Source organism: Phaseolus vulgaris, chromosome 10, assembly GCF_051622355.1.
Source record: "Phaseolus vulgaris cultivar YP4 chromosome 10, ASM5162235v1, whole genome shotgun sequence".
In the NCBI taxonomy this organism is placed as follows: Eukaryota; Viridiplantae; Streptophyta; class Magnoliopsida; order Fabales; family Fabaceae; genus Phaseolus; species Phaseolus vulgaris.
In genome coordinates, this window is record NC_143507.1 from 40,461,207 (window position 1) to 40,479,845 (window position 18,639).

General features: G+C 36.4%; 2 protein-coding genes across 2 annotated transcripts; one reads left to right on the forward strand and one right to left on the reverse strand.

Moving 5' to 3' along the window:
- Positions 1 to 8,448: 8,448 nt before the first annotated feature.
- On the forward strand, positions 8,449 to 11,717 carry LOC137818346 (phosphatidylinositol 4-kinase gamma 4). Its single transcript, XM_068621703.2, has 2 exons — positions 8,449 to 10,514; positions 11,158 to 11,717. The coding sequence occupies exons 1-2, from the start codon at positions 9,111 to 9,113 to the stop codon at positions 11,533 to 11,535; spliced, it is 1,782 nt and encodes a 593-aa protein (XP_068477804.2). The 5' UTR covers positions 8,449 to 9,110; the 3' UTR covers positions 11,536 to 11,717.
- Positions 11,718 to 13,218: 1,501 nt separating this feature from the next.
- On the reverse strand, positions 13,219 to 18,639 carry LOC137818365 (uncharacterized). The gene is made up of 5 exons (XM_068621740.2): positions 15,708 to 18,639; positions 14,909 to 15,522; positions 14,539 to 14,748; positions 13,841 to 14,058; positions 13,219 to 13,713 (listed from the first exon to the last, which is right to left on the reverse strand). Exons 1-5 carry the CDS (start codon positions 18,472 to 18,474, stop codon positions 13,668 to 13,670), a joined length of 3,855 nt encoding a protein of 1,284 aa, XP_068477841.2. The 5' UTR covers positions 18,475 to 18,639; the 3' UTR covers positions 13,219 to 13,667.

Below are 18,639 nucleotides of genomic sequence, written 5' to 3' on the forward strand. Positions count from 1 at the left end.
TGCTATTAAAATAAGTGAAGGAATTGAAATTATAAAAAAAGATACAGTGTTGGCATAAAACTGTCCATAATAATAAGAAAAAAATTGAAAATTACTCTTTTGTACTCTTTGAATGAAAAATTACATATTAAAATTCATTTTTTTTTCATGACTTAAAATTATTAATAATCGAAGAATAAAAACTTTAAACAATATTTAAATGTAATAGAAATACTAACAATATTAAAATACTCTATTGAACTTTTTTATTCTTATCGGTTAAATATGATTGTATATTTTGATCTTATAGTTTTAGAAAATTTTAATAATAATAATAAAATGTTAGTTAAACGTATATCAAATTATAGGTATATCAAATGATAGGTGTACCGGTATGGACGAGACCGACCCTTCGTCTCCCTGACCGAGATCCACCTGGCTGCCCGAGATCTCATCTATCTGACCGAGATCAAGGAACCTTGGCCGAGACCTAAGAGATTTGGCCGAGAGGACGAGGCCGACGGTTTACCTGATCGAGATCATGGAATCCTGGTCGAGACCTCAAGGACTTGACCGAGACGACTGAGATCATGGAATCCTAGCCGAAGGCCGACCCATATTACCGTTAATGCTCAAACCAAGGTCAATGAAGTTAATCCGTCATTAAGAATTAGGTAATACAATCCTAAGCGGTATCCACTCCGGTAAACGGGCCCAACAAGGTAGGCCCATTAGAATAATATAAATAGCACGCATCCCAAGGAGTAAGGTACGTCATTTATTATTGTTCACCTACTAGAACACCATCACTCGCTTTACTGACTTGAGCGTCGGAGTGCCTTCGCAGGTACCCCCACCATCCGGTGTTCACCCGAGACCGAGTGTCGAAGGAGAAGCAGGAGGACGAGAAGAATCTCAGTTCATCACCCAGCAACCTGACCGACCGAAGGAAGGAGAAGAAGACTTCAATAGTTCTCTAGGTCTCATCTCCCTAGTAGGAATAATTGGCGCCCACCGTGGGGCCGAGAGAAACTAGCTGAAGGAAAAAAGTAGATGATCTCAACCAGAAACATGGAGAGAATGACCGAAGTCGACAGACTCCAGAGAGAGATGGCAGAGATGAGAAGGAAGACCGAGGAGGCTTCTCAGAAAAACGAGCAGGAGCTGCAAGTTCTCCGTAGGGAGAACGAAGAGATGAAAAAAAAGCTGGGAGAGGGAGGACCTTCTGTCATACCGACAAACGTTGTTGGCAAGTCCTACACCTCTCCTCCCAACCCAGATGTGGCCGAGGGGACGAGAGGCCGACCCCCTCCCAAGGGCGACGAGTCGTGCCTAATCAGGTCCACCCAGACGACCCTGACGGCCGACTCGACCTGCCAACATCTCTTTACCAACACCATCATCAAAATCTCACTGCCTGAGAAGTGGAAGGGTTTCAACCGAGACCGATATGACGGGTTGACCGACCCGGACGAGCATATGGACGCCTACACTACCCATATGAGTCTCTACACCTCGGATGACGTCGTGTTATGCCGAGTGTTTCCTACATCCTTGAAGGGAGCAGCCCTTAATTGGTTCACCAAGCTCTCACCCAACTCCATCGACAGCTTTGCCACGCTCGTAGCAAAGTTCGAGATGAGAAGGAAGACCGAGGAGGCTGCTCAGAAAAACGAGCAGGAGCTGCAAGTTCTCCGTAGGGAGAACGAAGAGATGAAAAAGAAGCTGGGAGAGGGAGGACCTTCTGTCATACCGACAAACGTTGTTGGCAAGTCCTACACCTCTCCTCCCAACCCAGACGTGGTCGAGGGGACGAGAGGTCGACCCCCTCCCCGAGAGACCAAGATGGGCGACGAGTCGTGCCTAATCAGGTCCACCCGGACGACCCTGACGGCCGACTCGACCCGCCGACATCTCTTTACCAACACCATCATCGAAGTCCCACTGTCTGAGAAGTGGAAGGGTTTCAACCGAGACCGATATGACGGGTTGACCGACCCGGACGAGCATATGGACGCCTACACTACCCATATGAGTCTCTACACCTCGGATGACGTCGTGTTATGCCGAGTGTTTCCTACATCCTTGAAGGGAGCAGCCCTTAATTGGTTCACCAAGCTCTCACCCAAATCCATCGACAACTTTGCCACGCTCGTAGCAAAGTTCGAGACCCAGTTTGCGACTAGCCGGCCGCACTACCTAACCTCTATCGCCCTGGTAGGCATCCGCCAAGAGAAGGGAGAGTCGCTGAGAACCTTTGTCGATAGGTTCAGTAAGGTGGCAATGAGCATCTGGAATTTGAGTCCGGACGTTGCCATGCACCACATGCTGACAGCCCTACGTCCAGGGCCCTTTGCCGACAACTTGTGCATGCAGCCAGCCGACAGCCTGGACGAGCTGAGGAAGAGGGCCGCTAAGTACATGCAGCTGGAAGAGCTCAAAGAATTCCGCAACCAGGCTCGCGCTGAGGCCGGCGGGAATAAACACAAAGAGGAGAAGGACCGCCAAGGGCGGTCGAACCAAAGAAATGATCGACGCCGAGACAACCGAGACCGACCAATCCAGTTCTCAGATACACACCCCTGACGACCGAGAGGGAGAGGATTTTGGACGAGGCCTTCAACACTGAGCTGATCCCTCCTCCAAGGAAGGGGGTCAGCCCAAACAATGTCGACCAGAGAAAGCAGTGTCGGTACCACCAAAACTCCGGACACTCGACCGAGGAGTGTCAGGCCCTGAAGGATAAGATCGAGGAACTTATCCAGGCTGGGCATCTTCGCCGATTTGTCAGGAATGACCGAGACCCACTCCGTCGGGCGGACCCTCCCAGGTGGACAAGGTCAGCTCAACGTGACCGAAATGATCGAGATAACAGAGGCGATCAACAACCCAAAAGGGACGATCCCCCCAAAGGGACGACCCCCAGGGAAGCAATAGGAAAGGTAACTGAGAGGTTATCAACACTATAGCCGGCGGCTTCGCCGGGGAAGGAAGCACGAACAACGCCCGAAAGAAACACTTGTGGGCGGTACACCAGGTAAACGCGGTGGCATTCCGACCGAAGATGCCACCCATCATGTTAATGGATGACGACTTTAAGGGCGTGGATTATCGCCAGCAAGACGACCCGATGGTGATAGCTGTCGATATAGACCGATTCGCCATCCGGAAGACCCTTGTGGATCAGGGAAGTTCGGTAGACATCCTTTATTGGAAAACTTTCAAGGCTGTGAGGATAGTCGAGTCCGAGATGATGTCATACGACGATCACGTGGTAGGATTATCGGGCGAGAGGGTGGGTACCAAGGGTTACATGGGAAAAATTAATTTATTATAACTATTTTTTAAATTTTATTATTTTTTATAAATATTTTTTTCTAACAACTTTAAGTTCAATATTTTCATTAAGTCATTATTACTATCATTATTATTACAAGAGGAAACACAAACGCTACCGCATCTATATCTGGATTTTTTTGTTTATGTATATATTTATGTTTTATATTAAAATTCTAATAAACAATGTTATTATTTGCCTACTTATGTTAACAATATGAATAAATTTATAGTACATTATGAATAAAAAATGTCATCATCATCATTATGTAAAATTATTATATCCTAAGTGTCAATTGGCTTAACCAATGCGAGTGATTGATCATTCTTTCATTTTCTTTTATTTATTGTTTTCATTAAATTGATAATTATTAATAAATATAAAATATTGAATCATTTTTTTCTTTATTGTTATATTATCACTTTAGATATGTTAATGATAAAAATAAAAAAATATGGACACATAGGCACATGAGCAATGAGCAATAATGTCAATCTTCATTTATGTTTAATATTAAAATTATAATAAACAATATTATTATCTGCTTTTTTTTATTTTTATCATTTATAAAAAGTTTTAGATTTTTCTCATTCTCATAATTTGTACTAAATAAATCTCATAAAAACTGACTTGGTTCAATTGTGTTTATTCATATCCCATATTATATAAAATAAATATCTTGTTTATTGCACAAATTACTAAATATTTTAAGATCAATGTAACAAACAAACTTCTTACAAAACCTAAAAATTAGAACTTAAACCAAATTTGATTTGAATTACATTTTTTTTTAATTTTAAAGACAAAGCAAGTAATGAAATTATTTGATTCAATGGATAAAACTAAACAACTACTAAAACAACTGAATTTTGAATATTAATAAAAATTACTGCACGAAAATAATATATTTATTAAATATTAAAGATAAAAAAAATAGAGATACCACTTTCAACATAAGAGTGACCACAAATTAAAGAAAAAGAAAAATATCCCATTTGAAGATGGGATAGGATCAATCGAAAGAGGAATTGTGAGGGTTGGGGCGTTGCCTCCTTCTGATGGTGGTGCAAGAGAGACTCTTGGCGAGTGTGTTAAATTCCGTCATCTGAAAAATTCTACTGGTTTTTGTTTTGTCTAAACTCAAAAGAACATGAAGATAAAAGGGTTAAAGGAAAATAGACAATTTTACTAGGATGGGTGACCTTCTAGGAAGTCATCGTGTTGCACCTCTTTTTTTATTTAAAAATAATAATAAAAAATGGACAAGTTGAAGACAACGAGAAAATACAAAGTTGAAGTATTGAAAATTCGCCCAAGTAAGATCACTCTAGAGGCAAACTTGTTCTCAGGAGAAAACTTACCCAAGACTCGCTCAGGCTAACCTAAGTGAGTTCACTCCAATGAAGTTGAACTTTTTCTCATAAAACTTGCTTAAGCAAGTAATATCTCACTTAAGCGAGATGTCATTTAACCTACATCAAAATAGGTTAAATAGAATGTGTAAGGTGGAACCCTAGATGACAAAGGAAGGATAATCAAAGATAGAAAATCCTAGAGGAGGCAGCGGTCAAGAAGAAACACCGTAAATCTTCTTTTCTTGGTTTCCATGCTTGTAATGGCTAATATGAGTGGCTAAGTCTTCCCTTTGGGATTGAGAATAATCTATTCAAACTCTTATGTATTGAGGTGATATTTATTTATAATATTTTGTTCTTGATTGGGATTGGTATTATCATTTTATTTTTAAAGTTTGAATCTTTATTCATGATTTTGATCCTTAGATTTGACTGTAAAGTACTACTAAGCATCTTACCTAAATAATAATGCTTAATTAACATATTTGAATCCTAGGAATAGATTTGAAATGTTAATTGCTTTATAACATATGTTCGTAATAATAAGAAAACTTTTATAAATATGCGAGAAATCAATATTTAGGAGACAATTTTAATAATTTTGTATGCAATTAATCAATATGAATTATTTTTATATGTGCATCAATGTCAATCAAGATGGAATGTTATATGTTTTTATTCATTGGAAATACAGAGTAAGAAGGATTAACCCTAATCTCAAACAAGATGGAATGTTATATGTTTTTTTCATTGAAAATACAAACGAGTAAGAAGGATTAACCCTAATCTCAATCTTATCAATTGTATCATCTAAATCATTTACTTTGTTTTTATTTAAATTTCTTACATAAATTCCTAATACCAACAACCTTTCTTTCAAAAAAACTTTGATAGATTTTTTATATTTAGTGAATATTATACTTGATATTTTATAATTGTTTCTTGTAAGTTCGATATTTGTCCTTAAGGATAATTTATTACTTATGACTCATTATACTTGCTGAATTTAAGAGCCATCAAGTTTTTTTATGGCGTTGTCAGGGAACCGTTTTAATTTTAGAGTACGAATTTCTAAATATTGTGAATATTTTTAATTTTTTTGTATTTATTTCATATTTGTTTTAAATTTCATATTTTATAAATTTTATTGGTTTTATTGCTAGTTACTCCTTGTGCTAATCCTTGAGTGAGATATCTTATATAATATTAAGAGGACATGTTTCTAAAGATCAATTGCAATTTGAATTGAAAATTGAAAAGGCAACTCAAAAGAAAATAGTTAAAAAGAGAAAAGAAAAGTAAGGAGAAATTAGAGAAGAATCACCAACCATCTCTACCCTTCACGTTGAAATTTTTCAAGAAGAAAACAACATGGTTGAAGAACAACTACATCCCAGAAGAACACTTGATGATTATGCTAAGCAACAGGGCCAAAACATTTTTCTAGTATTGTAATATTTGCTACCATTAAAGCCTTGGAGATGAAATATGCACCTCAATTTGATCCGTACCCATCAATTTACAACAATGGACCATGAGGATCCATATACACATTTGTCTACATTTTATGAGTTGGTGGAAACAATGGGTTTTCAATCAGATGATATAGAATCCGTTTATCTACATTTGTTTCCTTTTTCATTGCCAAAAAAGCGAAGGAATGACTCAAATCTCATCCAAATCAGAGCCTCACTGGTTGGCAAGACGTAGAGGATGACTACCCCGCTACATCTAAGCAAAGTCTAATATTTCTATGTTCATATAAGGATCAGATGAAGCCTTTTGTGAGATATGGGAAAGAGAAGAACAACAAAGATTATTAATACATTGGCATCAACGAACTATCAAGCCCATAATGATAGACAAAGTGAGCAAAAGAAAGGGATGCAGGATTTTAGTATTTCATATGCAATTATGGCTCAAAATAATCTTCTACCACAGCAAATTGAAGCATTGACTGCCCAAATGTCTAAAATGTCGCAATAATTACAAGTTGTTTAGTTTTGTCAAAGTCAACATCAACCAATAAGGTGTGATTTCTATGGAGGTGACCAACCAAATGGTCATTGTTCTTACCAGAACAATCCATCACAAGAGAAGATTAATTATATGAGCAACCAAGGAAGACAAGGTGATTTCTCCAACAACAATTATCAAAATAATATGCATCAAGGTTGGAGAAACAATTAGAATCAAGGTTTTGAATGAAAAAAATGCTATAGTTCAACCAACAGACAACCTCCTTTTCAACAACAACCACTTTATCCTTCCGAAAAAAACAAACAAAAAAAAAGTGTGCATATAGAAAAAAAAAAAGAGAAAAAAATGTGAAAATCTAGAAAAGAGTGTTCCCGTTATGAATCTATCTTATTCACATGCTCTATCAAGAAAGGACAAAGAACCACAATTTATCATATTTTTTGATATCTTCAAGAGAAATTGAATGTACATCAAATACAATAATCATTTAACACCACAAGAAACATTTTAATTTTTAATAAAATCCCATATACATTTCATAAATATATAATAATAATAATAATAATAATAATAATAATTTAAAAAACACGATTAAATAAAACAATAAATAGCTAAAAATAATTGATGCAAAATCTTTAAAGAAAAATTGATAGTTTTTTAAATAAAAATACTGGTTGGCTACAAAAATGGACATAAAATTACATATTGATATATTTTGTTTGAATAAAAATATTATACGTACGTATTTGAAGTTTTAATGCAAAATAATCATAAAATTCAATAATGTAATAATTTAATAATTTTGAATTTTTCACTAGTCAATATTCAACAATGGAACAACAACAAATTAACAAATTAAATTATTACATTTAAAACTGATTAGAAATTTTTCAATGTATGGAATAAAATGTCATTTAAAGGCTAGATCTTTCACTACACACTCCTTGATAAATCTTCTTAAAACTAGATCATGTTTTTTCACTGTCCATTTGTTTTAAGATTGTACATAAGGAAAACATTTATAACTTTTAAATAATAAAATACTTATTTTGTATTTAACTTCAATTTTTCCCTTTTAACTTATAATATTACCTACAAAAGTGTGAAATTCTTTTTCATTTTGTAATATTTATAGCCAGTTTAAAAAAATGCACCCATTCTAAATTAATTTCAAGAAAACTGATTAGTTAAATGCTTGTACTTTATAGATAATTTTCAATAGTTGATATTTTATCACAATATTTTATAATAATTAAAAAAAATTAAATATTCATGAATTAAATTGAATTTTTGTTCTGCTAAAAATTAAACTGACAGTGTATTATGTATTCAAGAATTCACACTAATAAAAAATAATAATTCCAATAATTAAATCATATATTTCATTTCCAATAACCACTAATTTATAAAAAATGTTGTACATAATTTTTAAAAAATATATTAACTTATAAAAAAAACACTCTATATTCAAGTACTATCGACCGTTAAGGAAAGAGGCGTGAGTGACATGACAGTAGTAAAATGATGACTAATGTCCCTGTCACTATCACTTCTGTCATTGCTAACGTTATGAACTTTTTTTTTAATATTTTTTTAATAATTGTTTATTCCTAAAGTGTGTGCCTGTGAGAACTACATGCAACGGCTTCTCCGAAAATACCACCAATAATCACTGTTCGTGTGCGAAAGAAATGGACAAAAAGAAAAAAAGAAAAATACAAATAAGAAGGTCTCTACTAGGTATAGGTATACGTGTACGGTATGCTGTATTAATCCTTATGTTTTGATGTTTTTTGTACGCCAAAAGCTGTATACTAGTAGTTGTACACCAGACGTATACGCGCGTCTTTCTTGTTCTGCAATCCATTTTTTTCTCTCTCTCTCTTTTTCTATCTCCCATTTGTGTTTCTTGTTTTTGGTCAGAGTCAACAATAACATAACAACTCTTCCCTACTTTCCCGAGTATTGAATAGAAAACTCTTCCACAACTCCATTAAGAAAACCACCCCATTACTTTATTTCGCATTATTCGGGTAAAAGGTTCAAACTCTCTGCTGCTTCTACTTCTGCTCCCCCAGGGTAAGAATCTGCTTTCTCTTGAGTTTGTAGCAATTGATTCTGGCCCTTTTGTGATTGGATCCAAATCCTAGAGCTTTTCTCTGCTGGGTGGCTTGATTCTGGGTTTGGGTGGGGAAATGATGGGAAATTAGGGCTTGGGTCTGGAATTTTTCATCATTTCTTACGGAAAATTGTTCCTTGTGTGCATACTTTGTTAAAGTTTCATTTTGAGCTTGTTTGGTCATATGGGTTGGTGGTTTGTGTGTCATCTCACAACCCAGGCAGCTGTAATTGTATAAATCCCATGGCTGTGTTATTGTAAAAATTGTAGAAATTAGGGTTCAGGCTTAGGTGAAAGCCTCGAGCTTCTTTGTTTTTCATCGCCTTAATCAACCTTAAGAATGTCTTCTGCTGGTGTCACCATCCTTAGCCCTGTTCCAAGGGAACTATTGTTGTTCCCAGATGGATACCATTGGTCCCCACTGCACTTGTCATTGGATCCTGGGTTTATTTTCATATATCTCTCCCATTCTGGATCTTTGACTCCGATGCGAGTCCTTCCGTACGATACCATTGAGTCGGTGAAACTCAAAATCCAAAAGGGGCTTCCTTCATTGACAAACAAACAGAAGTTGGTTTGTGATGGGCGGGAGCTAGCGCGGAGCAATTCCCTGCTGAAGGACTATGGGGTGACTGAAGGAAATGTTTTGTATTTGGTGATTAGGCTGTCGGATCTCCAGACCATCAGTGTGAGAACCTCTTCTGGAAAAGACTTTACTTTTCAGGTGGAGAGATGCAGAGATGTTGGGTATGTTAAGCAGCAAATTGCGAAAAAGGAGAAGCATTTTGCTGATCCTGAACAGCAGGAGGTTGTGTGTAACGGGGAGCTGCTTGAGGATCAGAGGGTTATTGATGATATCTGTAGTAAATATAATGATGCAGTGATTCGTCTTTTTGTTAGAGAGAAATATGGAGAAGTTAGTACAGGACAAGATGAGTTGTCCGTCAAGGCGAGGGAGTTGAATGGTACAAAAGATTACGATGTTAGTGAAAATAATTGTAGGAGAGAACTTGATGTTAGCAAAGAAGATCCGGGAAGAGAGGATGAAGCTGCTGAGCAAATTGTCCCGAGGAAGACTGTTGATAGAAATCTTCTTTTGGAGCCTGTCATTGTTAATAAGAAAATTGAATTAGCTTCAGAGATTTGGAATATGATAAACTTTACATATGAAGGACTAACCAGTGGAAATTATCCAATCAGATCTGCAGAGGGTACAGGGGGAGCTTACTTTATGCTTGATCCAACCGGGCAAAAGTATGTAGCTGTTTTTAAGCCCATTGATGAAGAGCCAATGGCTGTGAATAACCCTAGAGGTTTACCTTTCTCAGTAGATGGTGAAGGCTTAAAGAAGGGTACGAAAGTTGGTCAGGGTGCATTCAGGGAAGTTGCAGCTTATATTTTGGACCATCCAATGAGTGGTCGTCGATCATTATTTGGTGATCAGAAGGGCTTTTCTGGGGTTCCCCCGACTGTTCTGGTTAAGTGTTTGCATGAAGGATTTAACCATCCTGGGGACTTGACTACTAAGCTTGGCTCCTTGCAAATGTTCATGGAGAATAATGGAAGTTGCGAGGATATGGGTCCTGGGGCATTTCCAGTGAAGGAAGTGCATAAAATTACTGTTCTGGACATGAGACTCGCAAATGCAGATAGACATGCTGGGAATATTTTGATAGGCAAAGAGGATGAAAATGACCAGGCTGTTTTGATTCCAATTGATCATGGATACTGCTTGCCCACTAGTGTAAGCACCTTATTTTTATTGTTCAGTTCAGTTCAGTTGTTCTTCTTATTTTTATGGATCAATTGTTCTCTTTTAGTGCATCTTATGATATGCTTTATAGTGCTCTTGGTCTGAAATGCTTAAACTTGGTTTTCTGGTTTTGGGTGGTAAATGTTTTATTTACAGATTGCAGAATTCTGCTGCTCTTGACCCAATATATATTCAATCAAGTTTTATTTATAATATAACTTTCAAAAGGTTTATTGGCTGGGGTTATTTTTAGAATACATTTGTTTTTTTCCTTTTTCTTTTTTAATGAATTGTGCTACTATAGATCTTTTTCCTTGCATGTCAGCAAGGACATGTCTTTTCAGGTGCTATTCTTCTCACTATTATGTTCATTTCATAAAAGTTGTTATTTTGGATAGACTGCATGTATTTTGAGAGGTGGGAAACATTATTCTCTTGGTGCAATTTCCTGTTTCGAAAGAAGCATGATTCATGTAGCTGACCTCTCCCAAGGCCTTGATGTTGTTATAATTACAAGTTTTGAAAAATCTTATATTATATTATCTTCTTTTTTTTCTTGTTTGGTTGGAGTAAAGGGTTTAGTGATATTTTGTGTGGATTCTCCCCTGAATCTTTGTTTTTGCCATTCCAACAGTTTGAAGATTGCACCTTTGAATGGCTTTATTGGCCCCAAGCTCGCCAACCATACTCCCCTGAGATCATTGACTATATAAGGTCACTGAATGCCGATGAAGATATTGCCCTTTTGAAGTTTCATGGATGGAATCTGCCAGTTGAATGTGCCCGCACTCTTCAGATCTCAACCATGCTTCTGAAGAAAGGAGTGGAGAGAGGGATGACACCCTTTGCCATTGGAAGCCTAATGTGTAGGGAATCCTTGAACAAGGAGTCTGTGATAGAGGGAATTGTAAAGGCAGCTCTGGATTCTGTTCTTCCTGCCACAAGTGAAGAAACATTTCTGGATGCTGTTTCTGAAATCATGGACCAACACCTTGATGAGATTCTGTCATAGAAGTTGGTATATAAGTAATATTTTGTATAATTGTTTTCCAGTACATATCTATAGCTCAAATGGTTGTTTTTACATTACTTCATGTATGCCTTCCTAGATCTTGGCTTTTAGTATTTCCAGCATTTCACAAATTCTTTCATTGATATTTACCTTTTGACTTCTATAAATCCTTTTCCTTTTCATTTTATAGCTTCACCTTGCTTCAGATTGGATACACAATTTTATAATTTATAGAAATTTTGAATATATTGGATTTGTCATATCAATGTCAACTAAAAGGACTGACCTACACAAATCGATAAATAGAAAAATAGTTTTATGGACATCATTAAAAAAAAATTGTTGATATTTGTTGAAAAATAGTTCATATAGATTAAGAAAAATGTTGGTTGAGAGATAATTTTTGTTAACAGAAAAAAATATTTTAATATTAGCAAAAAGCTTATTGATGTTGACAAAATTCTTAGTTCTAAGTTAATTTAGAAATTGATTAATTTTAAAAAATAATTAAGCTAATATCACTTATTCTTTATATTTCAATTTTTTTATCTGAGCAATTTTTGTTATTTTAAAATATTTCAAATTCTTTATATACATAAATCATCTTCAAAAAAATGTCTCACCCAAAGTGATACTAACATTTTGTGTTAATTATCATTAATAAGTGGAAATTAATGTCTGGATCATAAGATATGAAATCATTTTCTACCCTTAAATCATTGAAATGCTAACTTTCTAAAGCACATTACAAAGATTTTCTCGATCAAAATTTTCAATAAAAACTAAAAAAAAAATGAACTTTTTCGTAAGCCAAAATTAATTTATGAATAATTCAAAAAATAAAATTTTAAAAAATTAGAACTTTCATAAATTAATTTTAACTTTTGACGAATTTTTCTTGTAGAGAAGTTTTTCAGCCATAGCACAAGTATTCCAGCTTCTACAAAGCTTAAATAAAAGCCATGCAGAATAATTAATACCATTTTTGTGAAGAAATAATACTTTTCAAAGCATTAATTTTTGCAGGGGTGCTTAAAGGTACTGAAGTGGAAGATAACTGCTGCTGTGATATAACGTTGGAGGTGGAATCGTGGCAGTGACAATGCAACAGATTAAAATATCAGAAAATTGCGTCCTCCCATCAAAATTGACTTTCCTTCGCAGGAAAGATGAGATTTTGGAGAAACCAATTCTTCAAAGTTATTAAACTGTCTTAAAACTTACAATGGAGAGTTTTTAATCAAAATTTGGGTGGGAAACAGGTAACCTTATATTAAGTATAGTTAAAATGTTATAGTAAAATTGTCTAAAAACTTGTAATATTTTTTCATTTATTTTGAATTAATTAGGACACAGTTATATGCACAAACTACATTCAATCTAGCTTTCATATCAGGAATACAGAACTGCAAAAATGTACGAAGAGATACCATTTTAGAAATTAAATATTAACCATACAATTAGAAAAATATAAATTGGCTTTTGACAGAAAACATAGTTGGCAAAGTTGACAAAGTTATTCAACTTTGACGAAATTATTTCATGCTAATCAGCATTTTTGCTTTTAAAAAGGATCCGCAGCCAGCTGAAAATTGAAAGAGTTTTATTCTAAACAATAAATAGTACATGCATGAAAATTAATGTAAAAGACATTCATAAGGTCATGTTATCAAAATCCAACATACATATATGAAAGGTTTATTGATTTTTATAATAAGTTATGGATTTTAAATGGTGAACACAGTAATAAACTTTCTACACTTGCATGGCTATAAAACTTTATTGTAAAGAAGCTTTCTATTTTCCATGTCAAAATAAATCAAAAGTCCCACTTCTTGCTTTTTCTACACGTGGAGCTCTAAGTTGATAACTACATTTTACTCAATATATACAAATCAACTATGATTTGCGTAGGAAAAACAAAGTACAAAAACCAGAAGTTTGAAGGAGGTTACCACATCTCACTGATGATGTGTTCTCTCCATCTCCTCGTGAGTAGGAAAATCTGGTCAAAAATATTTGTTCCGGAAGCAAGAAAATTTCCTTGCTTTGTGAAAGGTTTTTATGTGCCTGTGTTCAATGTTTGGGTGGAGGACTTTTCACTGTCTTGAACTGGTCACATTGCTGAAAGTTTAAGAGCCATCACCCTTTCTGGATTTCTTCAACTTCCGCTTTAACCTTTAAGATACAAATGAAACCACTAAATATTGTATACACAATGATGAAAAACTTCACAGATCTGAACTTGTAATGTTGTGTATTCCATACCACTGAAGAATTGTGAAACTAGAAAGCAAATAGTTACCTCTTGAAGGAGCGGTCATTAAAACCAAATACTCCTTTCATTAATGTGTTTATGTCCACAGATCGCTCTTTCATCATCATATCGTGATACATTTTGCTGCCAATCTCTGTAATCAGTTCCTCCACTTCTTCTAGTGGTTGGTCTATATTAAGGTGAAGTTCGCCTTTCTTGATGACGGTAACACCAAACCCATTTGCTTTGGCCTCTCGAAAAGCATCCTATAAAATGCAATAGAAGTTCAGAAAACATCCATATAATTTACACCCTTAAAGACAACATCAACAATGCCTTGTTCTACCAGGTGAGATCTGCCATATGATATGGATCATACTACATTAAATTTTTTTAAAAATCAAAGCTTTTGGAATAAGAAAAACCTCCTAGCAGAATCCCCCCTCACTCCCCAGAAAAAACATTAAAGGGTGTTAATGCATATTATCTGCACAATAAAATACTGCTTGGGACAGGGCAATTAACCCAAATCATCAAGAGATCTAAAGCTATCTCTGTCAAACCACTGCAGTAATTTTTCTAACAAATACATTATCACAGTCTAAAAATCTATGAAACCAGTAACACGCCAATGGTGCCTCCCTTCACAAATTGCCTGCTGCGTTTGGCAAGAATCTGCCATGCCATTCCACATTTGGTGCCTCCATTTAACAATACAGATATCATTGGTGAGAGCGCACAAATACCTTAGGAGGTCGTGCAACTACGAAGGCATTGCCATTTCCCAGCATTTCCATATGAGCCTGAATTATGTAACAAAGATTTTTGCAGTCACTGGGATCTTGGAAAGCAATCACATGAGATGGCTTAGGTTCCAATTCAAGATCTCCAGCCATCTCCAATGAATAAAGTCCTACTTTCTGTTCTCCCTCCTCAACTGTGTACAATTCGATGCACTAACAGAAAATAATCAAATTAATTCAGCATCAATGGGCAGAAAAATAGAGCAAATCTGGAATTATCATTCAAATACACAACTGATATGTCATCTGTAATTTGATGTGCGCCAGTGAACAAGTGGAAACTGGAAACCAAGAACAAGATGTATACACGTACCAGTATGTGTGAAAGATCTAACCACCATAAGTAATCTTGCTCTTTGTCATCTGCATATTCACGATACTTGCTAACCACTGCTTGAGGGCCAAACAACTCCATCTCTCTTTTAATCTTGTTGAGTTTCTTTTCCATGAAACTCTTATTCCTATCAGGGAGTTTGTCCATTAGATCAGCCGCTTCCTTTATTTCTTTTTCAGTGATCCAGCGATCCAAATCCTTCCCCATATCCTTCATTATGGACTTTACTTCTGGGTCTGTCTCATCATTGTAACAGTCCAAAAAACCTTGGGACCATTTCTTCGTGTGCTGCCAATATTCCTTCCCTGATTTTTTGCCAGCTTTAACAGAACCATCACTTCCTTCAATGATAGTCTTGGGATTTTTCAACTTCTTAATAGGCACTGTAGAGCCATCAAACTTTTCTTGTGAAGAGGAATCAGATGATGTTATAGCAAAACCACTCTCATCCTTCTTCACTGGATTCATATTTCTGGTGGAACCTATCTTTCTTTCATCAAGGAATTCATTTAGAAACTCGGGAATTTTCTCTACTGCAGGCCCTTTCCAGCGTGGTATGATTTTCTCTGGTGGGTCATATATGCTAATGCCATCTAGAGGAATTAAAAGACAGCTATTAGCATCATGTTTAAATTTATTCAGAAGAAAATGCTAGTTAATATATTTGGGGAATTTCCAGGAACATACTAATCGCAAAAAGAAGTTGTTAAAATCATTTCAAGAAATTAAAAGTTGATCAAATTCTCTATATCATATAATTTCAGAAACAGGTACTTACCTGCTCCATAATCAAGATTTTCAATATTTGAATGTAGCCATTCATGTACGTAAGAAAGTTTCATATTCTCTTTCTCCACTTTTTTCTCAAGACCTCTGAAAAATGTGTCCTTATCTTCATCACTCATTAAGTAAAATGGATCCCTTTCAGACAGCTCATTCTCCCGGACCCGAAAGACAATATCTCTAAGATGATCATCCTGCATCCAGTCAAGTTCTCCACCATCCCCAACACCTCTAAGTGACTCCATCTCAGTGAGTATATCTAAAGGTTGATCGACTCTATCTTTTGCAGCCATGTAGTTATTTCTAAATCCCGCTCTAATTTGCTTCACTATTGGCTCAACTTCATGGAAGTTTTTCTCAAGCCAGTTTTCTGTCTTTCCAGACACCTTTGTTTCTGTACTAATGTCATTAACTTCATCTAAAGTGGTACCTGAATTAAGATGGTTTCTTATTCCAGGTTCAACACCAGCAACTTCTGTTTTGCCTAATTCCTTATTCTTCTGATCAGAAACTTCAATAGGATTTGTGCCAGGCTTAGAATCTGATAATCCATTTAAAGCATCACTCCTGATTTGCTCAACTTTGAGGAGGTTCTTGTCCGTACTGATGCCGTTGAATTCAAGGTCTAAAGTGGTGTCATACTTTTGAAGGTTTTCTACACCAGGTTCAACACCAGAGTCTTTGAAGTAGTCATCCTTCATTGGGCTAAATTCCTTATCCTTAGGATTAGAATCTTCACTAGGTTTTGTGGCAGGCTTAGAATCTGATAATCCCTTTAAACCATTACTAATGATATGCTCAACTTCGAGGAGATTTTTCTCTGGCCAATTTTTTGGTGTCCCACTTGTACCATTGCCATTAACTCCACAGTCTAAAGTGGTCTCAGACTTTTGATGGTTTCCTGAGCCAGGTTCAACCCCAGAATCTTTGCAGTCATTCTTTATTGGGATTAGTTCCGTATCCTTCTGAGTAGAATCATCTTGAGCATTTTTTACAGGCTTAGAATCCAATGTTCCATTCAATGTGCCACTTCTTGACCCAGTTGTGTTCATCTTCAAGTTCTGGCTTTTCTGGTCCGTAAAGTCAATAACACTTGAAGACTTCAAATCAGCAATACTTTCTTTCATGGATTTAAGTTTAGATACTGTGTCAGCACCAGGATTTTGCTTGTGATGTTTTGACGAAAGATAATCCCTAGCTTCTTTAACAGACCGTATGATCCTGTGTTTCTTCTTCACAGAATTTTCATTTGTCACAGATGAGCCATTAATAAGAGTATCTAAGGGATTGTCATTTTCTTTATCCTTCAGGTGCACATTATTCTCAGAAAATTCTATTTCCTTATCACCAGAAACTATGACATCCGAAGCATATACCTTGCCTTCATCTGCAGGAACTACCTGATGCAGGACTGAATTATCAATGTTCTCTGGGACATCAACAGAAGTTGATTGCATAATGACATTACTATCTGTCGTTTCCCTTGCAATTTCATTTTGATTATCACTTAAGCTGTCATCTTGTTCGATCTTCTTTTTAATGAATTCATTATCATCAGATGATTTCTTAATCACCGAATCATCCATTTCCAAATCCTTCTTAACTACAACACTATCTCTTCCCTCAATTTCCCGTGCCTGCCTAGCCATTTCTTTTATTTCTTGAACTTTATAATCTACCTCCATGGATATAGTTTTTATTTTATCAGACGAATCACGTACTACCAGTTTATCAGAAGATCCCTTAGCTTTCAAAATATTACTCCTTAGTTGTTCCTTATCTAACTTAGGCCTTTTTATGTCCACCATCAGAGTCTCCGAAGGTTCAACAATAACTTCAACAGCACCCTTCACCAACTTCTCTTTCTCCTTTCTCGCCTTCATCTTCCTCCTCATCATTTCCTTCTCTCGTGCTGTATACTCCACCTCCTTATCTCCTTCTCCAAAAGCAAATAACTTCTTCACCCCCCACATAACAACCAACCCATATAACACATACCTCCCAACCCTGGAAAGCCTAGGAAGCAATTGAGGCTTCGCAACAAAACCTTGGACAGCCTTAACAAAACCACCCTCCTCCTTACCTTGAACCACAAACTTAGCCACAGAACTATTCCTTGCAATCACATTATTCCCACTCTCCATCTCCCTAGCCATTTTCTTAGCATTCAAAATTTTACTTCTCACTTCAGGGAAGTCCCCAATCACATCCCTCCTAACCTTGCTTCTTTTCAAAATTTCTTCTTCGTCAACAAACACCCTCTTGACACCTCCAAGGGAATCTTCATAAATAGTGAACACAGGACCAGACCCTACACCCCAATACTCAATATCTCTCTTGTACTGGTCAACCCAACTCTCGAACTTATTCCACAAAACAGATTCACCCAAAAGCTTGGACTTTGTTTTTTCAGCTTCAACCACACTGTCAACAACGGAAACCCCCTGAACCCCTACACCACTCTCTTCAACGCCATTACCAGAAACAGAAAGAGGGTCGTTGGGAATCTGATTAGGGATTACCTTGTGATCGCGGAGAATCTTCTTCCTCAGGGAGTTGCGGCGCTTGGTGGGGCGGCCGGAATGCGCCCAAGTTTGAAATTTTACGGCGGTGGAGCGTGATAGGTAAAGTGGGAATGGGGTTCTGCGAAATGGGGATGTGGGTTTGTCATAGTTTGGTGAGAATTTGCGGTTTAGGGTTTTGGGGTGGCAGAAAGAGGGGACTGAAAAGTTGGTGGGGTTTGAAATTCTGAGAATGTCCATGGATGAAAAACAAGGTTACAAGGAAAGAAATGGTGAGAGCATGGTTAAGTTTAATGAAGCTTTTTGCTTAACTGTGTATGGAGATTGCAGATAAACCCCAAGCAAGACGATAACGCCTTGCACTGAACAAGCACTACGTCGTTTTTGTTATCTTAAAATGGTCAC

Coding starts and splice junctions, on each gene's coding strand:
- LOC137818346 (XM_068621703.2), top strand. CDS start 9,111: ATGTCTTCTGCTGGTGTCACCATCCTTAGCCCTGTTCCAAGGGAACTA. Junction 10,515..11,157: donor GATACTGCTTGCCCACTAGT/GTAAGCACCTTA, acceptor CCATTCCAACAG/TTTGAAGATTGCACCTTTGA.
- LOC137818365 (XM_068621740.2), bottom strand. CDS start 18,474: ATGGACATTCTCAGAATTTCAAACCCCACCAACTTTTCAGTCCCCTCT. Junction 15,523..15,707: donor AAATCTTGATTATGGAGCAG/GTAAGTACCTGT, acceptor TAATTCCTCTAG/ATGGCATTAGCATATATGAC. Junction 14,059..14,538: donor TAGTTGCACGACCTCCTAAG/GTATTTGTGCGC, acceptor TGCATTTTATAG/GATGCTTTTCGAGAGGCCAA.